This window comes from Harpia harpyja, chromosome 3 (assembly GCF_026419915.1).
Source record: "Harpia harpyja isolate bHarHar1 chromosome 3, bHarHar1 primary haplotype, whole genome shotgun sequence".
NCBI classification, from domain to species: Eukaryota; Metazoa; Chordata; class Aves; order Accipitriformes; family Accipitridae; genus Harpia; species Harpia harpyja.
This window is the reverse complement of record NC_068942.1, coordinates 74699744-74724085: the sequence shown is the minus strand read 5'-3', so window position 1 is coordinate 74724085 and position 24342 is coordinate 74699744. Positions and strand designations below refer to the sequence as shown.

At 44.2% G+C, this 24342-nt stretch overlaps 1 protein-coding gene across 1 annotated transcript; it reads left to right on the top strand.

Moving 5' to 3' along the window:
• Positions 1–1187: 1187 nt before the first annotated feature.
• On the top strand, positions 1188–22554 carry PPP1R36 (protein phosphatase 1 regulatory subunit 36). Its single transcript, XM_052783442.1, has 11 exons — positions 1188–1410; positions 6124–6188; positions 7406–7486; positions 8199–8320; positions 8433–8499; positions 9423–9521; positions 14037–14177; positions 18840–18885; positions 20178–20371; positions 20459–20650; positions 21902–22554. Exons 1-11 carry the CDS (start codon positions 1345–1347, stop codon positions 22140–22142), a joined length of 1314 nt encoding a protein of 437 aa, XP_052639402.1. The 5' UTR covers positions 1188–1344; the 3' UTR covers positions 22143–22554.
• Positions 22555–24342: the final 1788 nt, after the last annotated feature.

Sequence of the window (24342 nt, the reverse complement as noted above, 5' to 3'; positions counted from 1 at the left end):
TATCTAAAACCATAAACATTTCTTTCAAAACCACCTTTATTTCTCATTTGGCAGATTCCTTATTTTCCTGCTGCAGGCCTCATTCGCAACATGTTTGCAAATGTACTAACACAGCCTGTTAAAGACAACTGATGCCAGCGAGTCCTTAGTCCTATCCCCAGCACTACAGGTGGAAGATAACTGAAAATGCTAATAAGTTAAAAAGTCTCTGTAATAAACTAAAAACTAAAAGTAAAGTTCTCTGCAATAATTATCTTCAAAGCTCACAGAATTTAATAGAGAAGATTTCATCTATAGCATATCTATATTAAATGTTCACTTTTTTTTTCCTAATTCTATAGCAAGGAGATGGTTATATCCTACAGAAGAACTAGAAACTAGGCTATGACATTTTTGTTAAGCTCCATAGATTTCTGAGCACCTCAGAATACAGAATCAAAATCAAAATTTTGAAAATACCTATTGAATCTGAGGTACATTTAAATACTTCTTCCTTTCTGTTAGAGGCATGTTAGTAACAAAAGGTTGATTGTTAGGAGCACAAGGCAAATGCCTAGCTGCATGAAAATAGCTGACAACTGCTAATGTTCAATAATCTCATCTGATAAAACTATGCAGAGGGAGTAATTGCATGAGGATTTCAGTAAAAGAATGTGCAGCTGGTTTTTCTGGCTTTCCAAAAGCAGCCTGCGTTCCCGTAAGCACTGCTAGGCAATCATTGCCTCCTGATTTCCCTTAGACCTTCTGTGTGGACTCAGTAGCTAATTCTGCCTTTGCCTATCAAACACCTTTAGCCAGTTTGCCTCTGTGCATGTAGTTGCCACTGAACGCGGCAGGTAGCCAGGCCACAGGGCTCTGAATCTGGGGCAAGGCTGGGGCTGGTGTCCCAGGAAGATGAGGACGTGGGGTGGACATGGTATCTCTCCAGAAGTTACAGTGCAGCTATCTAACTACCCTTTGCTTTGGATGATCCAAGGAATGGGACTGAAATGCAGCAGTGTTGATATGTGAAAACAGTGCAAATTGCTGCAAACAAGGATTTAGGAGCTTCAATTTTGCACAAATCTGAAGGGAAAAACCGCACCAGTGTTCATAGTATTATGCCTAAGGACATTATTTATTCCATTCATATAGCATGATCCTGTTTTTAATGAGCAGGCAGAAGTACTTGGCAGGTAAATCGCGTAGTCATGGACTAAGTATTAGCTACTGTGAAATTGAATTCTGTACTTGTGTGCCTAATGCAAACAGTAGTGCGCACACACAGAGTCTAATGTTCCCAGAGAAACCAGGGCTGACATTTAACTGCCCCTGGGAAAAGAGGAGGAAATTAATACAGTGGGTATGGAAGACAGAGACTTGACACAGCAAGAAGAAACAAGAGGCAGAAAAGAGGTGAATGACTGGATGGTGAGTCAGTGATATTTTTGTTGAGTTTATGCATGTTGTTTATTTTCTGGGCGTGATATCCAAATTAAACATTAGATATACCTGAAGAATGGATACATAGACGTACTGTTGAGTGTTCCCAGCTACTGGGATGCACATGGACACACAAACACCACAAGAAACAACATTAAAAGAGGCCTATTAAGGCTGCAAGGTCAGTTGTTCAGAATTATGACAATCAGAGCAAGCCTGTTTCTTCCTTTCTTTGTGCTTATGCCTCATAACCCAGTTTTTAATTACATGGTAACAGGTTTTTTTATTTTTTTTCTTCTGTAGGGCACCTGCCTCAGTCAGTGCACACAATAGGCAGTGTATGCTCTAAGAAGGTAGTATTTCCCAGTTCAATATACATCTTATTTACTGTGTGCTCTCCAGTCCCAGCTCTGGAGAAGAATTATTGCTTAGGATGTTGCCTGTGGAGCTCATCACCATCACATCTTGAGTGCTTCACAACATATCCATCTAGTTTTCACCCCTGAGATGTGTATAATTCCCACAGAAAGAAGGTGATAAAACAAATTGGCAAAAGCCAAACACCATCTGTCTGTCGTGGAGTCTTCCACTGGAAATGCCAAGGACCTGTTTTTTCAGACAGCTTAGTGTTATACACTTGGACTGTTCAATGTAGAGTTCCCGTTGGCTTCGGTCACAGCTGTGGATACTGAGTCCTGCATTTCAGACTTCCATGAAGCCAGGCCACTTGCTCAGAAAGAAAAGAGCATGCTAATCATGGTCATTAGGGCTGAATGCGGGTTGGAGTGATTTGCCTGGCATTCTGTGACTAAAGCCCATGTGGAAATCAGTTTCCCACGTAGCCTTCAACTGCTTCAACCATTACGCCTTAATTTCACTTCTTGTAATCTTCTGGCTCACTCATTTTATAGCTTCTAACTCTTGCAACAGCTGAAGCAGGGATCCAACCGACACGATGCCAGGCTTTTAATTTTTTTTTTCCAGGCTGATACCCATTTGGGCCGTCAGCACAGGTGGGATGTTTGGTCCTCACCTCTGCAGCCTTAGCTCATGAAATACTTGGGCTGAACTGATCTCCTCCAGCAAGCACTTGGTTAAGGTAGTACAGTCCTGCATCTGAGTATCCCAAGTCTCCTGCCCTGGTAACTTGGTCAGTCTCGGGGTTCCCGCTAACACTGTTGTCTGTCCTGTCTGTCCTGGGCCAGAGCCAATTCTATCCCACTCTCCACAAATCCTTCTGGATTTGTCTTCATTTTGCCCTGGTTCACCTGTCTGCTGCACTGATTCCCAGGCCCTCCCTGCCTGCCTAGCCAGCTCTGTCTTTAGCTCTCAGCCCCTCTTTACATTCACAGTTGCTCTCCCTGTAGGTAGTTCTCAGTCTTAGTTTCTCCCCATCTTTCGCCTGGGCTTTTTGTGCCAATTTTCTCCCAAATCTAGTACAGCCGAAGGCTTGCCTCCCCTGCCTCCTACACCGCGAATGCTAACAGAGGTAGCCCTGAGTATCTGCAACACGTCCTTTACTTTTGGCACGACTTTTACTGGAGCCAAGATGGGTCGACGGTCTCCTGAGGCTGATGGCAGCCCCGCTCTATAAAAATGAGTTGATGACCCATCAGTTCCATACCTCCCCCTTTCCCCTGACTATTTCTATAGTGCTGCCTGGCTGCCATGGATGAGATCTGAGATCTGAGGTCGTTCCCAAACCTGCTTTTCTCATCCTCTTAAATATGTAACTTGGCTGCCAAGTCATGGATATGTGCTTGGCAGCCTGCAATAGCAACTGGAAACACAACATACACAATACAATTGTCAAAAAAAAAAAAGAGATGGCTATAGAGAACAGAGCCAGACCTGCATTTTCAGGCTGATTTGAGATTTAGCTATCCATGAACTGATTGTGTTTGCATGGATAAACCTTTATAGAGTACCTACAGAAGAAAAGACGCAGTGTTTGGAAGGCTATGGAAATGGGGGGAAGTTAGCAACAGATTGTTTTATGGAGATTTTCTTTCCCCACATTGTATTGTTCATTTGTTCTTCCATGTGGTCATGAACATCTCAGTGTTGGTTTCAGGAGTATTATTTTCCCTAGTTAGAAACTACTGCAAAAATTAATGATGCTGTCTTTAACAGCTGAAAGCACAGGGAATGTTCCTTCTGTCTTACTGACCTGACCTGTCTAGAAGTCTGAGGTCAGGTATTTTCATCTCTTCAAAGTACATACTGGCCTAGTGCAGCTGTACTAGCAAAATTTTCCTAAATTGTGGCTGGCTTTCGCCTTAGAGCTGACCTGATCTATTGAGACATGTGGTCCTCCCCCTGTCCCCTTATCTTTATCTACATCTCTGCTGGCCCTTCTCTGACTCCACCTTGAAGTGATGTAAAATTCTAACTCAGCAGAAAGCTTCTCATTTATTTTTTCTGGATTACGATTTTTGACAGTTTAGGGAGCCGCCTTGCTGTGGGGACAGAGAAGATAAAGAATCAACACAAAGATAAATGGTGGGAAAACTTTGATGGGAGCAAGAATGCCTCTTCCATCAACAACTAGCTATTAGGCTGGCTTAGCTGTAACGTGAAACCTCACCCTTCATGGGGACTTGACTTCTATTGGCAAAAAGTGCTTTTATCAATATAACTTGTACCAATTTTGGGTGCGATCTAAGCTGTATCAGTTATACACGACGCTGATCCACTGTGAATGACTGGTATGACAGATTCTCTGCTTGCAAAAGCAGATGCCTCACAATATCCCATAGATCAAAACCCGTCCCTCCAAATCATGCCCTTAAGCGACCTGCCTTAGCGTACGGGAATTATTTCCAGGGGCAACTAGCAAATCTCGAGCTGATTGCTCACATAGGGACCTAGATCATGTCACAGACTTGTGACCTGGTAGACATACTTTTAAATCTTGTAAAGTCCCAAGCTAAAGTATGTTTAACATTCAGAGTGCTGTACAGACATCAATGCCCACAACAGAGGGACGAGGTGCAGCTGCCTTCACCGCTGCTGGTCCTGGGCCAGCAACCAGGAAAACCTCTGCAGCTCCCGATCGTCAAAACCACGGTAAGCCCAAATGAGTGGCTGTGGAGATATTATCGTGTGGAAAGCATTTAATTTCCCTGTTTGGGCTAAAATGTTACCCAGGGAAGCTGCTTAGCAGAACTGGGAAGGAGCAGAGCACGCAGACCATGAGTCCCAGTCCACAGAGCAGGCTGAAAGGGGGGGATTGAGGTGCTGGGACCCGTGGTTCCGAGGGAACAGCAGGCTGTCACCAGGAGACTGCCGTCAACAGTGCCTGCCTTAGCCCCTTCGCTCCTGGCAGTGTCCCAGGCAAGCGCCATGCTGTCTGTGAGTCTCCCCACCTTTCCCAGCTCCATCTTGTTGCTGCTGTTCATGTTCGCCTCCGCAGCAGATCCCGGGGGCCACCGGAGGCCCCATGGGGCGGGCAGGGCAGGGCAGGGACCTGTCCCGCTGCCCCAGCCAGGGAGCGTGGTGGCCGGGGACAGTCATTCAGCCATTCGTATTAGTGAGAAGCAGCTGAGGTGTATTTTGAAGACACATGAGTGGTATTTTCTCCTTCCTGTGATGTGTTGGTAGGCCTTGCGATGCCGTACTACCACCTTTCCTATTTTTCTTTCATGGTTCATAATCGCCTGTGTGTAACATAAAGGTATAGCATTTGCATGGCCCTTTTCATCCGAGAGTTGTAAACCAGTGTTACGAAGCTGGAACCAAAGACTAAAACAGACAAGTTGAAATAACTACTTTTTGTCAAAGGATTAGAGCCATGGTTTCCTAATACTCATCTCTGTGGTCTAACCATTGCATGGGCTGCTGGCTGCTGACGTGAAATTATTCTGGTGTCCCGTGTCCAGCGCTCTACTACCAAATTAGATTGAGCAAGAATTTGTGAGAGCCTTGTGGCTGGCTGGCTGAATGGTACCTGGCAAAAAGTCAAGGAAAGCCTTAATGTTTCTCTCGGTTTAAATTTGTAGGCAGAAGGATTTCAGCAATAAAGAGTCATTTTGCTTTAAAGGTGACCTGCAAATAATAGTTAAGGGTTTGTAAATCTCTCTTGTTAATTAAGAAAGGGACTAATAGATCTTCTTTATTTCCAGGGGATTTTTTTTTAAATGGATTTTTAAAAAAATATATGGATGCTGTAAATGCTGTTACTAGTAGTTTTGTCCAGTGTGTCCCCTGAAGGGTCTATCTGGTGTTTATTGAAATTTCTCAGAATATCAGGAAAGTGCATAACATATTCCATTTTTAAACAAAGGTTTCCTTTTTCCTGACACTTAGTCTCTACAATTACATAAATATTATAAAAAAACCCCAAACCCCAAATAAAGGCAACGTGTTGTTTAATGCATGGTTCCATTTGATTTCTCAGTCTTTATCGATTCACTGGCAATCAAAGAACTGATGTTCCTTAGCAAACTGTCAATTATTTATTCATACCCTGAAAGACATAAAAAGGACAGATACATGTTTTTCTTTCTTATGCTGGCAACCTTTAATCTCAGAGAACTTCTGTTCAAATGACTCACACACAAACAACAGCTGGGTGAAAAGCAGACTGAAGAAAAATAGAAAGTGGCCCATATGCACAGTGCTTGCACTATAAATACTTTGTTGGGCTGAGAACTTGAGCATAGATTTATGACATGGACTCTATATGCTGTTTTCTTGCAGACGATAAAACTAACTCCAGGCGTGTGGTACTGGAAGGATGATACTAACACACTTGAATTTGCAAGGTAAAACAATGATGTTTAGTTTCAAATTAAGCAGGTTTAGGCCTTGATATAGCAGTTCCAAGTAAGGTAAAGTCAGAGTCTAATATTGTTTTGCCTGAACATCAGCTGCAGGACAAACTCCCTCTTTCTTTCTATTTTTTTTTTTTCTTTTTTTGCAATTGAGACTGGAGCTCCTTAACTGCTGCTCTGTGGCATCATATTAATGGAGAAAATCAGAAATATGCATTTACTCCGTACTGCTCTCAAGCTGAAGCCGCTCCAGAGGGATGGCTGAAAGTGTGTGGCGAGTCCTGCCACGTGTCAGAAATGTGTACCATGTGCTGGAGCAGCAGTGCTGGACACCAGGGCCAAATGCCACCCCAGGTGTCTATAGGTGGAGGTTCACAGACTGATGTTCCCTGTTGCCGGTGTTAGCTATGATCCCGTGCAATGGTGAGCACCAAAGGACTGCAGACCTTTAGGGAAACCACAGGTCTGCGGGAGACAAAGTGCACATAACTGTGCTTTGTGGCAGCTGTGGATTAAGACTTTATCAGGCCATTTAAACCACTGAGGCAACCCCCCCCAGCACCCAACCTATATCCCCCTGCTCTCTTCTCAAGTGCAGGGCAGGGAGCGTGGCGGAGCGCGGCGGCCGTGGGTCGGTCACACGCTGCCTGCTGCTGCCTCCTGCCCTCCCGGGCATTTTCCAAGGTTTTGTCACGGTGGAGCCAGGCTGCTCACCTCTCTCCTGGTCACACGGCTGCTGCAGGCACCTTTCATGGTCTGTGTCTCAGCAGCTCCGGCCAACTTTTCCGCTGGGCTTGGGAATGCTGCTGACTCTGCCCGGTAGCTCTCTGGGGAGAGGTGTGAGCTCCCTGGTGACCTCTGCCTGTCTCTGCCCTCAACGATCCCAAAGAAAAGCTCTGGAATGGAGCAGTTTACATTTAAAATCTTCCTAAAGCCACTTGAGACACCGATCGCTTGAAGGGTTTACATGGCGCAGTGCATTTGGTGGCAGGAGACAGAGCAGGAGGACCCGGGGAAGCCCCTTTACTCTTTGCTTCTGCGCTCTTGAAAGCAACGTCTCACGTTGACCTCACCACAACCCAGATGTTTTCTTAGTGTCAGTTAGAGGCCAAAATAGGTATGTCTTTGTATCATGGGATGTTGACCTCTTTGTACCGCTGCTAGTAATTTAAACTCATGCTGCTGCATGCTCATACTCTATATTTCAGCTCCAATCCAGCAGCTGAGGAAAACCTTAAGGAAGGAAAAAATATTCCCTTTCAGGAAATGCGTGTCAAGACTTTAAAGAGGTATTTCAATTCAACTAGCCTAGCTCAAAAAAAACCAAGATCATTTGGGTGGGAATATTTTCATCCATTGTCTGAGGATCATGTCTGAACAAAGCGCATGAAACAGGAAGCCAGCTGTCATTTCAGCAGGGCGGATGAGTGGTCTGAACATAAAAACAGAGCCAGACATGCCTGGTGTTGAATGCTAGCTCAGGCACTAGCCTGGTATGACTTTGGTAAAGTCATTCAGCATCTCTGTTGCTGTTTCCAGATCGCTCAGAACGAGGTAATAATTCTCATCTACTCTAAAGAGTATTGTGAGGTAATTAATTCATCTGTGTAAGGCACTTCAAAGATTAAAGTATTATTATTATTAATATTAATAATAATAATAATTTTATAAATTCACAACATGGTATAGCTGACTTTCATCCATTACTTAAAACCTCTTTGATCTAAATAATATAGTTGCAATTTATTATTTTAGCAACTAAAAGAGCAACTTCAGACGCAACCTTAGAGGTGAAATGTCCTATTTCTCTCAACATCCCCAGCCTGTTTTGTGGTTATAATAGTTGAAAGCTAGTTCAGGATACCTGCCAAACACATTTCACTGCCTGTCCCTTTGAAACTGAGTGCAATGAAGAGAGTACATACCAGGTAGATAATCTTAATATTCTCAGACTGGAATTAACTCTGTGTCCTTAAATATTATATATTGGTCAACCACTAGCATCTTCCAAGGTGACTGCAGTGCAACTCTCCCTGAAAGAAGGCTGGCTGACAAAGAAGGAAAATTGCATAGGCTGTCCAAGTGGCTACAACATAAATATGTGACGTTGGATGATGTCAAACGTGAGTAATTGCTGGTATTTCTTATCAGCAAGGCATCACCAAGTTAGAAAGTTATTTCTACTAACACTAGCAATTTTTTTGAGGAAATATTGTTTTTCTCCTCTGTTTTCAGATGCTGCTTTGCTTTTGAAAGAAGCAAATAAATCACATCACATGTTGCCATTTGCAGCAGTTATCAGGTACGTCATTTAGAGTCTGTTTCAAGAATTATGTGTGTGTGTAGCTGGTAGTGGAGGGACCAGGGTGTATGGGAAGTAGAATACAAAATATCAGAGGTTTAAAATCTCTCATCTGTGAGGTTCAGTGGGAAACAATACCAAATGCATGTTGTCCTCAACACGTGCAGAGAAATAACCCTGTCACCTGTTTGAAAGCCTTCCACTCTGTTACCTAAAGGAAGCCAAGAACTTGGGCCTAAATATCTGAAGGCTGTTATCCATTTTACTCTAAGTTAGTTAAATTCCATGTTAGCCAGTGCATCTGCAACACTGTGTGAACCAGGAGTGCTAACACAACTGGGAACCTGGGCTGCCTTCCTGTGCTGCTGCTGTTCCCTTCAGAGCTACAGGCCTCATTATTTGCTGCTGTCGCTTATCAGCATTACTTCTCTATAAGCTAAAGGCGAGGAGGCAGCAGGCGGAGCATTGTGTCTCAGAGGCATATCCCTGAGATCACCAGGGCCATACAGTGGCTGCATTGTCTTTGACTTAGGAATGTATCTGTAAACCTTGTTGAGCCTTAGCCGTACTGTCCTTTCAGAAGGGGAGAAGTGTCCGAGTCGTCCCCCTTTTCCTTTGAATGTGAATGCCACTCTTCCAGCATGTTCAGTCCAGAAAACATGCTCCTTGGAAGTATGTCTGGTGATATCCAATTCAATCCACTCTTCAGTGTGTTTATTGGACTCTGTTAGTAATTCTCTAAAAGCCTTTAAAGTCTTGGTGTGGGGTGGAGTGCTTGCTACGAATAGGTCTCAGCCATATAGCTAATATTTGGTATAATGCAGACCCCTGAGCAGAGACTTTGTTCTTTTTCATAATGATCTGGTGGTGTCTATATCTGCAAATCTGCAGACTTCACAGTGACCTTTCTATCTTCCATTTAGGAATGAGAAACTAGATATGTTCCTCATGGCCCTGCTCTTCTACCTATCTTTTTACCTGGAAAAAATTGCCCTGGAAAAGAAGTGCAGATCCTTGATTTCGTGAGTACAAGACTTTAGGGCTATAAGTACACAGAGCTTGCCCCAGCAAATCTGGAATCACAGGGCAGTCTTTCGTGTCAGAATCGGTGGGATTCTGCATATGAGCAAGGACTGCTTGCTATACTGGCCGAGTCTATATATAGAATACTAAGGAGAAAAACTCCTTGGTCTCACCATTTATGTCTCCTGTCCCCTTGTCCTCTGTGCTCTCCAGGACGTAGGCTCCTCTCACTATGTAGAGAGAGAGGTTTTCTGGGAGGGTTTGAACCCCGCTTTGCCCCAGCCTTGCCCTGAGTGGCATGCATGTTGTTCACGTGGCATGGCATCACCGTAGTCTCCCTTTCAAGATGGTGGCTGCATCCAGTCCTGCTGCAATGGAGTCACCAAATAATTTGGGTCCTCAAGGTAATGCTGCAATTTGAATAAATCATTACTACTGCCACCAACATTAAATCTATGTGAGTGCCCTGGTTTGAATTACCATCCCTTAATGCCATTTCCCAGTAATAACATTAGCATCCAGTCATTTCTGCTTGCAATAGAGAGCAGCAAATAGTCGCAGCTGGGTCTGCTGGGGGTTAATTTGTGCTGTGGGTCACATCGCTTTAAGACTTTGTTTCTAAATACTTTGCAAAGCAGGTTCAGATGACTCTTAGGTGCTGGAAACATGTTACAACATGAGGAATATATGCTAGGAAAGCAGTTCCCAAGTAAGGGTGTGTGACCATGCTTGCTACCTTGCAGAGTGGAAGTGGGGATGTCAGGGGAATAGTTTAGGAGCTGCTGTGTTAGAGGGTTATATGCCTTGGGAGAAAGCATTGCAGAGTTACAGACCATGATTGTAAGAAACTTCAATGATTTTCTGGAGTCTATAATACTCTCTGAGAATTGATTGACCATTTTCTTAAAACACTTAAATGATTACTTACTTCACAATTCATGAAGCCTTGATATAAAGAGGGGCTGATTTATCTGGATTGAAGACAAGACTGTTGGAGGATTGCTGGCCTTCAGGAATTGATTTGTTCTATATCCGTAGATTGCCAGGTGTTTCTTTCATTGTGGGAGGAATAATTCATAAATAAAGAAAATCATCAGTGTAGTTTCATACATAAAGGTTGTAGATTCAGTTGAGGTGCTCTGGGCTGCAGTTTACAAAATGATTCCCTCGCTCTTGGCTGGTAAAGGACAAGGAGGCCACTCCATGGGTCATGACACCTGCCGTGGTTTAACCCCCAGCCAGCAACTGAGCACCAACGCAGCTGCTCATTCAATTCCCCCCCACCCAGTGGGATGGGGGAGAGAATTGGAAAAAATAGTAAAACTTGTGGGTTGAGATAAGATCAATTTAACAGGGCAAAAAGGAAGAAAATAATAATGATAATAATAACAACAATAATAAAATGACAATAATAATAATAACAAAAGAACTGCAATATACAAAACAAGTGATGCACAATGCAATTGCTCACCACTCGCTGACTGATGCCCAGTTAGTTCCTGAGCAGCGATCCCGCCCCACGCCAACTCCCCCCAGTTTATATACTGGGCATGACGTCACATGGTATGGAATACCCCTTTGGCCAGTTTGGGTCAGCTGCCCTGGCTGTGTCCTGTGCCAACTTCTTGTGCCCCTCCAGCCTTCTTGCTGGCTGGGCATGAGAAGCTGAAAAATCCTTGACTTAGTATAAGCACGACTTAGCAACAACTGAAAACATCAGTGTTATCAACATTCTTCTCATACTGAACCCAAAACATAACACTATACCAGCTACTAGGAAGAGAATTAACTCTATCCCAGCTGAAACCAGGACACACCTCAATATGGCACATATCATCTACTGGTGTGGCAAATACAGAAACAGACTGAAATAAAGAGGAATTTGGTCCTACTGCAATTTGGGGTTATGTTTCCTGGATCAAGGGGGCTCTGGTTAGTAAGTATCAGCTATAAGCACTGGATAAACCTGTCCAGGAGAGACTTGTCAGTGTGTTCTGGCATGCAGTGCTCTCAGAAGGCTCCTGCCTTTTGGTGGGAAACATGTACTGACTCTCTACTTCTACAATGCTGTTTTATTTAGATTCATTACCTCCCCTGAAGGGAAGTGTCTTGCTTGTTAGGATTACCTGCATGCAGTGTAACATCAGAGAAGCTTAAAGAAGACACACTTATCATGCAGAAGCAGGAATTCAGCATATTGATCTACTGAAGTATAAATACAAGGAAGGAAAATAAAATGACAAAAGGCAATTTTATGTCCTATTTAATGTTGAAGCTCATCCTTAATGTTTTAGCATCTTAGCTGGCTTGGAGGAACAGGGAGATATTAATCACGGTGTGAAGAGCTTTCTGATACTGCATCTTCTTTCCCTGTTCAAGACCTCCCATTTCTTCTGTTATCCACTTGGTCTAATTCTGAACTTGGTATGTGCTATATTTCAAATCAAATGTAGCAAGGACCGTCTTTTTCCTCCTGCGGAGTAAAGTTCTGGAATGGTCTTCCACTAGGAAGTAGTGGGGGCAGGCAAGAAAACTACATTTTTCTGAAGGTGGAGCTTCCTGAGCTTGTGAAAGGGATTTTATAACTACTTAATAGAATCATAATGACAGAAAATTATACTTGTGATAAGAATCCTTGGGTTTATGATATGCTGATGTATTTGAGAGGATGGGAAACAAGATTACATAGCCATTTGTTTTCCTGTATCTATCCCACATAAATCCCATGCTCAGGGCTGTTGCTAGTGGCCTGCTCAGGAAGAAAACTCCCCCCCCCCGCCTTCCTCCAAGATACAATTTAGTTCCAGAGGCTTTTTTGCTTTCCTGTGTAGTACTGGCTATGTGCCACAAGTAAAGACAGACTGGAGGCAAGACATGCCTGTACCATTTCATGTTTCTCGTTAGTGATACCTATAATTTGCTCCCAGTTAAACTGACAGACAGATTACTTGGAGACAGGGCTTGGTGACTCGCCTAGTCCTTTATCAGCCTCATGTTCCTATATGACAGACACATCCAACAGTTGTGCAGTTCTCAGGCTGCTCTTCTTGTAGACCCTGTGTGATAACCTAGTAACACAGAAAACAGTGCTGGTTATTCCTGCTCCTAGCTGGTGTGTTTTGGGGTTCCTGCCATTGGGGCTGCCTATGAGAGATGCCTAACTCATCTGTTGGGTCTACTTTTGTCCACAGGGAGCCAGGCCTGATGGTCTGAATAGCTCCTCAGCTGTCTTGAGCCTAGACCATGTAGAAGTATCGGTGTCCACAGTGCCTCAAGAGAACATCTAAGACCATCCTGGCTTCAGAAGTCATTGCTTCTGTGCATTAAACTTTCTTTGGAGAAAGAAAGTATTGGAAAGGGGTTCCTATCAGAGAAATCAGGATGAATCTGGACATCTTTGACTTCTTGTGACTTTGTCTTTTGTTGATGCCAGGCTGATTCTTTGTAAATCCAAGCCGGAGGCTTTCCTGGCTTTTTCTAGATTCAGGAAGATCTTTTAACTAACTTCAAAAACAACCAAGCAGTTTTCTAAAGCAGTGGGCATGAGGCATTCCCCCACTGCAGACAGCTTGGGAGTATTCACCTCTGAAATATGTGACTCTAAGAACAAGAACTCACCAGCGGTGTATGAGACATGAATGGAACAAGGCCTATTATTTCTGTCCTGCATTTTCTTTCCCCTTTAGTTTCTGTCTGTTTCTGCTTCCAACCCTTTCATGTCTTTTGGGGAAAATCTGCTGAATTTTATTAGCAATTATCCTTGAGAAGCCCAGAGTAATTGTCCTAATTTATTAAAGGTGGGTTGTGTAGGAAGCTTTAGAGCTGGAGGCCATCAGGCACAGGACAGATAGAACCAACTCTCCTGAGTGTGAAAGGAGGCTGGTAACTTCTAGGCTGGCAGCGCTCCCAGGCACCGGCAGACAGTCGGGCGGATTACAGGGGAAGCAGAGGAAATGGAAAGCTCTTTGGTTTGGCATTTCCTTAGTGTTTGATCTGAATTGGTTTAAAATACAGGCTTGCGGTGTCAGCCGTTCCTGTTTAGAGGCGGTCCCAAAAGCACTTCGTGTGCCTTTTTGAAGAGGAGTAAGTGCTGTCTCTGAATGAGCCAGACCCACTGCTCCAGGCTGCCCGGTGACAGAGCCTGCGCCCGGAGATACCTAAATGCACCTCCGAGGCTTTTATGCAGGCTGCAGAAAAGGTTCATAAGCTATGCAGCATCAAAGACGGCAACCTGACGGGCTGTGGGCATGCGCCTTGTAAGTTGTGTGGGGCAAGAGAGACTGTCTGGGCCCAAGCCCCAGGCCTCGTGGCCCCACCGGCATTGCCAAGCTGTGCTGGAAGAGCCTGAGCCCAGCCTTGCTACAGAGGGGTTCCCTGACGGTGGGGTCATGCCGCGCCGGGGCTTACGTGCCTGAAAACCACACTTACATCCCCAAAACAGCCACTCTTTCTAGCATCCCTTGTGTCCAGAGCACCTTCCCGGAAAACTTTTTTTCCCTTCTTGTTTTAAACAGGACTATGATATTTTTAGACAAGAAAGAAATGGACGATGTGTCGGCGAAGTTAGCAGTGGCCAGGATTCACCTTGCCAAGGCGTACTCTAACCTCGTCCTCGGAGGAGGCATGGCACAGCAGTGCCACATGCCTAGTGGAAGGTAAGCCAGTCCCTTCTGGGGACTCTCGCTATGTCAAGGGCCACAGCAGCCCAGGGCCAAGGCCTCTGTTGAGTGACACAAGTGAATGCCCAGGGTAATAAATGTCTTGTGAGCCAAGGAATCACAGAGGGCTAAGGGACCATGAGACAGAGGAGTGTCCCTGCAGCTCTATCTCATCTCATAACCGACTCCAAAAGTGTTTCTGGTGAGCTGTTGCCAACTGATTTGGCCACAATGACTTGCAGGAGAGCGCTGGATACCAGACTGGAAAACTCTAGCCCTGGTATGCGGAAGCCTTGCTAGATACACAGAGCAGGAAACTTTAATGGGTTCACCGTGAAGTCAGCAGGGCAAAAATCAGTGCCAGCCCTGGATCTTACCCCTGCCACTTCCACTTAACTAAATCTTGAAAGCAAATGGTTACGTATCTGCTGGTTGCCAGTGATCCTGGCATAAATTTCCTCTAATGCCAAGTCTGAGATAGCATAAGACTAGTCTAGCAAGTGAAGGAGACCATCTTCCTGAAGGGCAGCAAGTGAAGGAATTAGAAACAAGAAGAGGTTGTGCTTGGGCATTGGAAGTGTAGGACTCCTACCCCTGAGCAGGGACGACAGTGCATGGCTTTTTCGGAGTGGTAGAGACCAACTGCTCTTTAGATGCAAGGGTCCCAGCGATGAACTGAAAGGGGAGAGAAACCCATAGTGGGAATTAAAAAACAAATTGAAGAAGGCAGGAGAGGATGGGAGGGTGTTTGAAAAGGCAGAGAAACCAAGGGAATGGTGAGGACAGGAAAAGGGGAGTTTTAACAGGAGATGAAAGTGTTGTGGTTTAACCCCAGCCGGCAGCTAAGCACCACAAAAAATGGTTAATGGAGGGAGAATGTAATGACAGAGAGATCATACACCGTGCTAGTGTTAGGGACTCTTTCGTCAGCTGTCTATGTACCTGCACAATGTTTCTTTTCCCTGGCAGTAGAAAGGAGCTGGCAGTCCCCACCCAGCACCCCAGTCCCATGGGATCTTCTCAGAGCAGCTTCAGGCAAATTTTTTCAGTCACTTGGTGTGAAACTGCTGCCAGTTCCCCAGAGGAGTCACAAATATTCACCTGCCTTCCTGCAACACAGCTCCAGGCAACCTTGCTCCTGGCTGGGGTGGGGGAACCTGGGTTTCCTTCTAATCAAGAGGAGAAGGTAACCTGTGAAATGATGGAGTCAAAGGGGAGCTGAAATTGCTGTCTCAACAGGGCTTTCATTTTAGTGTGCCCCATCCCACAAGGTGCTGGATGCTGAAAATTAAGAATGCGTTCCCTCTGCACCCTAGCATATCGGCATTTCACTGGGCACTCCTGGGGAACAGTATTCTCTGCCAAATCCCTGCTCCCAGATTCCTGCTGAGCAGAGGCACCCTCTTAACCTTCTCAGTGGTTGGACAGGGAGGGTCATGACAGCATTTCGTTATCTCTGTTGGGTGGCCCTAATGTCTGCACTTATGAAGAGTCCGTTGGAGGAACTTATTGCAGAAAGTAACTTGAAGCCAAGAACTGGATGCAGCTGGATAAAACAGCCTGTCTTATACCCAGCTAGTTAGCTCTGCTGCTTCTTCACTCACTCATATTGTCTGGTGGATGGGAATGTGCAGGAATGAGGCAAGCAAGAGGTCTAGTGGCAAAAAACCACCAGCATGGGAGTGAGAGCAGAGAGCGGAGACAAGAAACTCTGTTCTTTAATATTTCCATCACAGCAGGGGTTAGAGGCTGGCAGTGGGTTGGGATGTCGGTGTCCAGGCTGTGAAAACACAAAGGCTAGAAAAGAGCTGTGTCTTAAAGCCTTCATGATATAAGGTGCTGTATGAAGAGAGACCTCACTGAGTTACTCATAGCAGGGTGGCGGTAGCTGACTACAGCTGGGTTCAGAGTTAGGCTAATGCTGAGCGTGTTATAATATAGGGCACTTCCCATACCATACTGCAATTACAGAAATATAATCTTTTCCAGGCTGACTCAGTTTAGCCTTAAATGTTATCTGGATCCTCCCGGACCATTACATGAACTGCCAAATACAAGAGCTACGGGACAGAACTGGTTAAGACTCTTAATTATGAAAGATGGTTAAGAATTTTTTGAGCACATGTGCTTTTGGATGGGGAAGGTCCTTCATCAAAATGGAAACTGTAGGGAAGGTTACTTTTGATGAAGCTCTTTCAACCTGAAAAAGCTGAGAAACTATTGATAATGTACCACCCCCAGTTTTACTGTATTTTCTTATAACCCAGCTATGGGTTCATGATGGTGTTGAAGCTTTTGCTTTTTACTCTAATTCACCGTAGCAACATCTTAATGAAATCTTATACTGTGTTGGTAAACTTGCTTTCCCTTCCAGATCTGCCAAATGTCTATGTATGTGTTCATGTGAAATTATTGATTTTTCATGTAAAGGTTTTCTCTGAAATTTTAAAAAGGGAGTCCTAGGTGGAGAACATCTTCATCTTAACAATTTACATGATTTGTAAAATGCAGCATTAAAATCCTATCTTGATACTATCCCAGACTGGAATTTGAGAGAGTTCCTCCAGACCTGTTATTTGTGTATGTTAGCATTAGTCCTTTTGTGCCTCCAACGCTGAGGAAGGAATAGGTGTGTCTGGCTTTCTCCTTTTAAGTTGATGGGGATTGTGCAACCTTTTTGTGGTGCCAGTTTCCTTATAGGCATTTGTCATAATGGGAAAAATACAGAGTGTTCCCAAAGGTACATGCATCAATGGTGCAAATGCAGTTGAGCCAGCCCTTACGGATCCTTGAAGCTGGCTTGATCCATGGGCAATTACAGTCACAGCTGCAGCAGAGGGAGCTGCTAAATGGCACACGAAGCATTTCTTCCCCATGTGCCCCTATGCAGAACAATAGTCCTTGTGGACGTCCAAAGCCACTATCATCTTGCATCCAAACCCCACGCTTACTGCACCGTCTGCCCTTGGCTGTACTGTCCTCCTCTTTTATGCATGAACTCATCCCGTCCCCCTCACAGCTCCGAGAAATCAATATTACTATATTACTAGAAGGCACGATGCTTTTTGCTCACTCTTTCACGTTCCTTACAAGTCCTGTCCTGAAGCTTGTTGCAAGTTTGATGTTTTCCTGACCCTTTCTGTGTTTTCCTAGGTAATTAGCAACTGTGCCCTAGACATGGGAGGTGCCTCCTAGTTCAACACTTATTTTAGGAAACTTTACTTCAAGCAAGTCTCTTAGCTTAATACCTCACCTCAGGGAAGAAAGCACTGGGAGAAAGAAGGGTGGAGACCCCTGGCCTTATTTGACTGTAATTATTAGCGTTATTTTCTGTTGATGGCTTCTACATAGGTTTCTCTGTTAAACTAGGGGCTGGTTCTAAGACACTGCATGAGCTCTATAATGTTAAAAGGTGAAGCTGGGTTTCACATTTAGGTTTAAGAAGCTGGGGTCACTTTAGGTTTCTCCACTCTGGTACTCTGAAGACAGAATACTGTGCTTTACTAGAATTCATAAGGAATCAAAAGCATCAGAGTTGTTCTGGGAGTTCTGCTTTGGCAAACGGCCATGCCATGCTTGCAGAATCAAGCTTCTTTTCCCTTGCACAATATGTGAGGTGTCAGCAGGATTATGGCTGGTGGGAGCCAGGTAGGGAGATACATGGTCTTCTTGATCAAAAAGTCAATAAATAGAAGTCAGAAGGTGGTAAATAGAGCTACAGGGCTGAAAGGTGTTATCTTCATGGTCTGCTCTGCATTGATGTTTCTGGGGTGATGGCAGCTGGACATACCCTAGATGTGTGGAACACTTGATGTTATCAGGAAGATAAGGGACATGTCAGGAGGTGGTGAGTTGATGCTGAGACAGGCTTTCCTGAGCATCTAGCAGGACGAAGCCAGCTCTGTGGGGATCTGTAGGCTAGTAGGGAAAATTGGCTTTCATTTCCATGAGGGTGAGTTGTGCCATCTCCAGGACAACTGAGTGGCTGCTGGGATGTGTGCATCACCCTCAGCTTTAATGGCTGTTTCCATGATGGACAGCCATTTGGCTTTGTGTGAGAATCCCCAAGCTCAAGTGGGTGGCGAGAGCATCTCTCAGGTTTCCACTGGGCAAATTGCTGCTTCTTTAACAAAGGCCCTTTGTCATTCTTGGGCATGTTTTACATTTCTTCTTGGAGATACATCAGGCATCTCCTTCCTGGTTTTCAAGTTTATTGTCTCAGCATTGGCCTGGCTTTGTGCCCTCTGTAACTCTGCCTGTTGCGCTTCCAGTGATGTCAGGAAGAGTTTTTTTAATGACTTCAGTGGGAACCGGGTTAGATCAGCGCTGACCACTTTTGAGAGGCCCATGCAGAGAGCTCAGCCTAGATAGCATAGCAGGGGAGCCTTGCCTGCTCATCACATCCAGCTTTGTTCTCTGTCAGATTTAATTAACTGAGCCATACAATATTTTGCATTTTCTCCTTCTGAGGCAATGCAGAAGTCCTGCATTTCTCTTGGACAGTGGGTCTCCACATGCTAGTAATGAGGATCTACCAGCAACAACTTTATTGCCCTGGTGAAATGCCAGCTTGGCATAACCCCATGAGTCATATTCAATGCTCTGTTCAGAGAACTGAAAGGACGACTGCTGCTATTAATTTTGTGCTCTTGTTCACAGCCTTAGGAGAAAAACATCACTGCAGAAAGATCGGGGCTTCTTTGAGGTAAGAAAAACACACAGATAAACAGAGAGTGTGACTGTCAGCCCAGAGGATGTCTCTCCCTTGCACATCCAAATGCTCCTTTCCTTTTTGGTTCCCCCAGTAGTTTACTTGTAGGGCAGAGTACCTAGAATAAAAGTTTACCTCTAGGGCCTAGATGTCCCTGTAAAATACCATCTCTTTGCCCTTCAGCCTAAGCCTTTTCCCCTTGGTGAGTCCTCAGCCAGGGAGTTTCAGTCCCTTTGTGGCTCTCAGACCCCAGGCAGTTCCCACCACAGCCTGAGGTCCTTCTGGGAAGTCTGGTCTATAGATTTCTTCTCATCATTGGCCTCATAGTTTCATCTCTGTTGGTAAGAAATTTTACAGCCTTCTTTTATTTCCATTGCCCATAGCAACATTTCTAGACGCCAATAAGCTCTTCTGGCCTGCAACATACAGCTCCATCAGCCATTTATGAGACTCACTGTGTAGCAGGGCTTCAGCAAATTAATACAAAACAGCTGGGCCCAAATTATACTTTGTACTTCATAAAGTGGGAAGCCTTTCCTTGGAAGAGGGGAACTGTGGAACAATTCCAAGGATACACAGCAGTCCCAGCAATGCCATCTTTTCAAGAACGGACTTAGTAGAGATTTGATTTACTGCGACTTGATACAGCTTATGCCAGGGATCACAAACATTAAATAGGAATGAAAAGCTAGATTTTGTTTTTTTAATCAGCAAGCAGACATGCAGAGGTGAGATGCAATGAGTTCATATTTGGTCGTAATATTTTCTGTGATCATAATGCTGTCATTCAGGGTGGAGATCATCTTGTCTACCTGCAGCTGCCCAAACAATAGCTGTCCAGTCAGACCATGCCCTTCGGCTGCCTTGACAGTCATTGCAGAAAAGAGAAGCTCAGCCAGAGGGTGAATTGTTGCCTCTTGAGATAGATGTGTGCGATAGGAGCCCCCACAGAATGAGTCATCCCATCAGTCTCTTTCCATTGATTATTGAGGGAAACTGGGTGGTGATCTCACATTATCTCCTTAGTTTCTAGCAGCAAGACTAAGCCAAAGTGGTCAGAGTTGAGCACGATGAGATCCATCTGAGCTAACTCTGTTTCTAGCCTCATCTGTCTGCATACCATTAAAAAAACCAGTCCTCTCAAATCTTCACCGATGCATGCATGGTAAAGTTTGATGCCAAATGGTTGCTGGCATTTTAGTGGAGTCATGCCAACCTGCACTCTGGGATGCAGTGGGACTCCGGGCCTTTTCCCGGTGAAAAGGAGATCTGTGTTTTCAATTTAGGGCTTCTACAACTTCTGCAGCTATGTGGCTTGGCTTGTGTTCAGACGGAAGCACTTCCAAGTGATTCGGGAAGAAATCGGCAGGCTTCTTTGCTCCGACATGTTCAATCCCGCCTTAAGAGACAGGAACAATGTTGACTTGCAGAAGCCAGGAGGCTGGACTGCTGGTGCAAACACAGCGAGATTCCCGTATCTGAGATACACATTTGACACACTGGTGAGTCCTTAGGGAACCTGACCTGTCCGAATACACTGAGGTAACACCTGCATTTGTTTTCTTTCAAGAAAAGTCCATGCCAAGCATCCTTCCCTAAATAGCATGGTTCACCAGCGCTCGCCAGTGCTCAGCACGCTGCTGCCCTTACCGAAGGACAGTGCTCAATACCTCTCCCAGAACCACTACTGTCGGGGCAGAGAACCTCGACCTTACACGTGTGATGGCCCGCTGGACTTGTCAGAACTGTTCACTACCAAGTAAGGGGCTATTTCTCTGCATAAATAGATTTGGTAGGGCTAGGAGGAAGGGTCTCTGACAGCTAGCTCTTCCTCACCAGGAGAGGGACCATTGGACTGAGGATTTGGTCTACACAGGAGTTAGAGAGGAACAGGAGTGTAGGTCCTGAGAGACCTGAGAGACCCTGAAACTTGCAGAGGTAGTACTCTTGGTTAACTGATGGCAAAGCAGCTGCTGTCCATCATAGTCCTTTGTTAAAACTCAAAAGTTTTCCGGGGAAAGGAAATATGCTTTAACATAAATTTGAACAGAAATCAATCAAAACTTCTCAAAATCAAAATGGGTTGTTTATTTTTTTCCCCTCTCATGATTCATTCCAGTTTCTTATTTCTTCTTGACTTTTAGTTTTTAATATTGTTCGGATCAGACATTACTGATGTACTTTATTCCAAAAAAGTCATTTTGTTACTACATTGTACTTCAAAAATACAATTTTGATTGTAGTAGAAATAGAACCTTTTCTTCTGATTCATGATAAAACCAAAATCCCTCAAGCCTGGGTACACCACACGGGAGGAATTCCATTTCTCATCCAGCCATGGTTAACAGCAGTATCACTACAGTACTTTTTAATGTAATAATTCATGTAAACAGGACCACTGTAAATCAGTTTTGCTCTATTGAATTGTATGTAAGGCTCCCTGTTAGATGTTCCCTCATAAGTCTTTTTCTACCTGGAAGTTAGAATTTGAGAATTTCTTTCATTTTTCTGCATCTTCAGAGTTCTGGCAATCTAATGAATGTTACAGCACTGTACATGCAAAATCTTTGGACATATCTACAACACACGACCAGCAAGTCTGGTATTTCTTGAGAGTGTGAAATTTGCTACAAATGCACACGTAATTGTTTTGTGCATGCTTGGGAAGCTGGGTGCATCCTGAGCATCTTGGCTTTATAGCTTATGCAGAGAGTCATGTAATGAATATGTAATAGGGCCAACCTTTCCAGGGAGCGCTGAGCTTCACTTAGACATATGCAATTCATGTTGTGTGCATGCACGCTCCAGAAAGAAACATGACATGGTGTGCAAGGTGCTGAGGGTATAAGCATGGTTATTTGTTTTTCCCTGGGGGAGAGCAGATATTCTCTGCTAAAGGAGGCAAGATTCCTTGCTGGTTTACCTAGGAAACATTACAAATCTGTCCCCCTTTCTCCTGTTTTCCTTTGCTTCATTGTGTCAAGCAGATTAACACCATGTTTTCTAACAGGGTGGGCATCATTGGAGCTCATTGTAGTGAGTTAAAATCTCTTATGAGCATGCCTGATGGGACAATGGAGGAGGAGGAAGAAGAGGAAGAACAAGAACAAGGAAGAGTAAGAAGTGGTTTCTCTATCCTGACAGATGACCTCAGATTGCCACCTCTGAGAAGCCCCCAAAACAGGCTTAATAGTCAGAGCACTGTGGTCTCAAGAGCAGTGGCGGAAGGTGACTGTAATGAGAGCAACTAGCAGACGTGGTGCCTGTGATGAGTGGCACGATTTCACATTGCTAAATAAATCACTTTGAAACTGCAGCTTAAGAAGCCTAACTCACTTGTCAGAGGTGGGGTAGTTTAGCACACGAGGGCCCCGACTGGGTGACTGGAGACCTGGACTGTAATTCCTGGTTCTGTCACTAACAATTCCTCCTTCAGCTTAATGCTTTCATTGCACCATTTCTGAGAAGATTATTTTACTGACTTATTTTGGGAAGTGCTTTGACACCTGCAGATGAATATGATTATTGATTTTAATGTCAACCGTCTTTTTCTGAAAGGTTTAGCAAAGCAACCAGGAGACATGACTTACTACAGTCTCAAAGTTGCTGAAATTTTGCTTTTGAATGAAGTTACTCTGGAATCTTTAATATATTGTTTACTTTTTTTTTAATTTCCATTATCTCTCATTTTGTTCTCAGATATAGCTAGCCTAATTTATGACTCATTGTGAAATAAGTATAGCAAAGAGAAATGCTGTTATTTAAAATATCTACCAAGTCTTCATTTCATTTTATCTTTTTAAAGAGATATATATATATTTATTTTTATCATTGATTTTACATGATTGGGAAAGCAGATCTTAGATGTTCAAACTTAAAATATGCAGTTGGGATGTCAGTATCTTGAAACAAAATGAATTCATGGTGTCATTTTACCTATAAGACTATCTGTACATGCTAATCATTAGCATCATGAGGAGAATGTAGGATGAAATCCTGACTTTGTCATAGTCAATAAGAATCAATGAAAAAATAACAGATGATTAAACAGTGGAAGAAAACCAGAGAAGTAATATTTTCATCATTGTTAAAAGGAGAAATTTGACACGTTAGTGCTGGTTTGGAAGTTTTTCAGCAAAATATATCTATGCTGGATAAAAAAAATACAATTTCCCCTTGCAACGTGTATTTCAGTTTTTAAAAGGATGAAATTTTGCAGCACAATTATGATGAGAAATTTACTTCTTCTGGAGTAACCAATAGTCCAGGGACTAGATCACTTATGTGGGATGGCCCTGCACTGCCTTATTGAGACAGACACTTGAACTGCAGATTCACAGCTATTATTTAGTCTCTTCACTTAGACTGGCACATGTTATATTAACGCCTAAGTATTATTGTGGCCTAGGCTTGTTTTCCATGTGTCAGGTGAGTCCTTTTACCATTGGATGAGGCTGTTGTCACCTGCGGTTTCTCTCTCAAGCTTTTCATTAGACATCTGTTCTGGTATAGAGCAAAAATATTTTAAAATAACGTCTTAGAAATTTTGAGGGATGGAAATCACATATTATCTCCCAAAGGAGAAGAAATATAAAAGATCTATTTAGAACTGTGTGTGAGACTGCTGTATCTTCCTCATAGATGTGATGTGGAATGGTACACTCTTTATTCAAAATTAACATTTCTAGCTTATACATTCCTTTTGGGCAGGGAGTTTAGTGCTCATACGGTCTGAAAAATGGTGACGAGACATTGAGACGGTGCTTTAGTAGCAGGTTTTCTGAGAGCCTGTCTGGGCCAAGCATGTGCAACTGTCTTTCCCAGCTGCACGGGTGACTCCTGGATGGTACATACCTGGCCAAGCACGCAAGAGGCAATTGCGGTATCGTTGCCCTGCAGCAGCATGGTTTCCCTACCGAATGATGCAGCAAGATGTTGGCTAATACCTGGAGCTGAGGGAGGCTACGGCACAGCTTCCTTCTGCTGGTCTTGGGAGAAACCTTTCAGTTCCTGCATTAGGAGACCTCTGTGTGCTAAAGGAGGGGTACGGCTTTGTCCCTCTAGCTGTGACACCAGGACCTCTCTGTTCTGGGGGTTGACATCCCGGTACACTAGTCCTTGCAAAAGCGCCTTGCTTTGTCATGGCAAGCAAACAGGCATTGTATGGGGCCTTAGAAAGAGTATGAGGGAAAGGCGTTCTTTGCCACATCAGTCCTGCAGGGCAGTATAGACTGTGGTATGTGCTAATAACTGGGATTTGCGAAGGGTCCCTGCGGTGCCTGGGGCAGAGATTTCACAGAGTTGCCTATGGTGGGCCTGGGATGACAGAAGAAGACCAAAGGGTGGAGCACGCGCTCACGTAGGCAGCAAAGCTCCTGGATGCAAACAAGCTTTTTGTGCACTGTCACTTACCTACAAGGTCTGTGTCACTGCGGAGGGGAGGAGGTGCTG

What these genes read in the sequence shown, in the direction of transcription:
- PPP1R36 (XM_052783442.1), top strand. Translation starts at nt 1,345, where the DNA reads ATGGAAGACAGAGACTTGACACAGCAAGAAGAAACAAGAGGCAGAAAA. An exon ending in AAGAGGTGAATGACTGGATG is followed by an intron (nt 1,411 to 6,123) that starts GTGAGTCAGTGA and finishes GTTTTCTTGCAG; the next exon opens with ACGATAAAACTAACTCCAGG. An exon ending in CCATTTGCAGCAGTTATCAG is followed by an intron (nt 8,500 to 9,422) that starts GTACGTCATTTA and finishes TCTTCCATTTAG; the next exon opens with GAATGAGAAACTAGATATGT.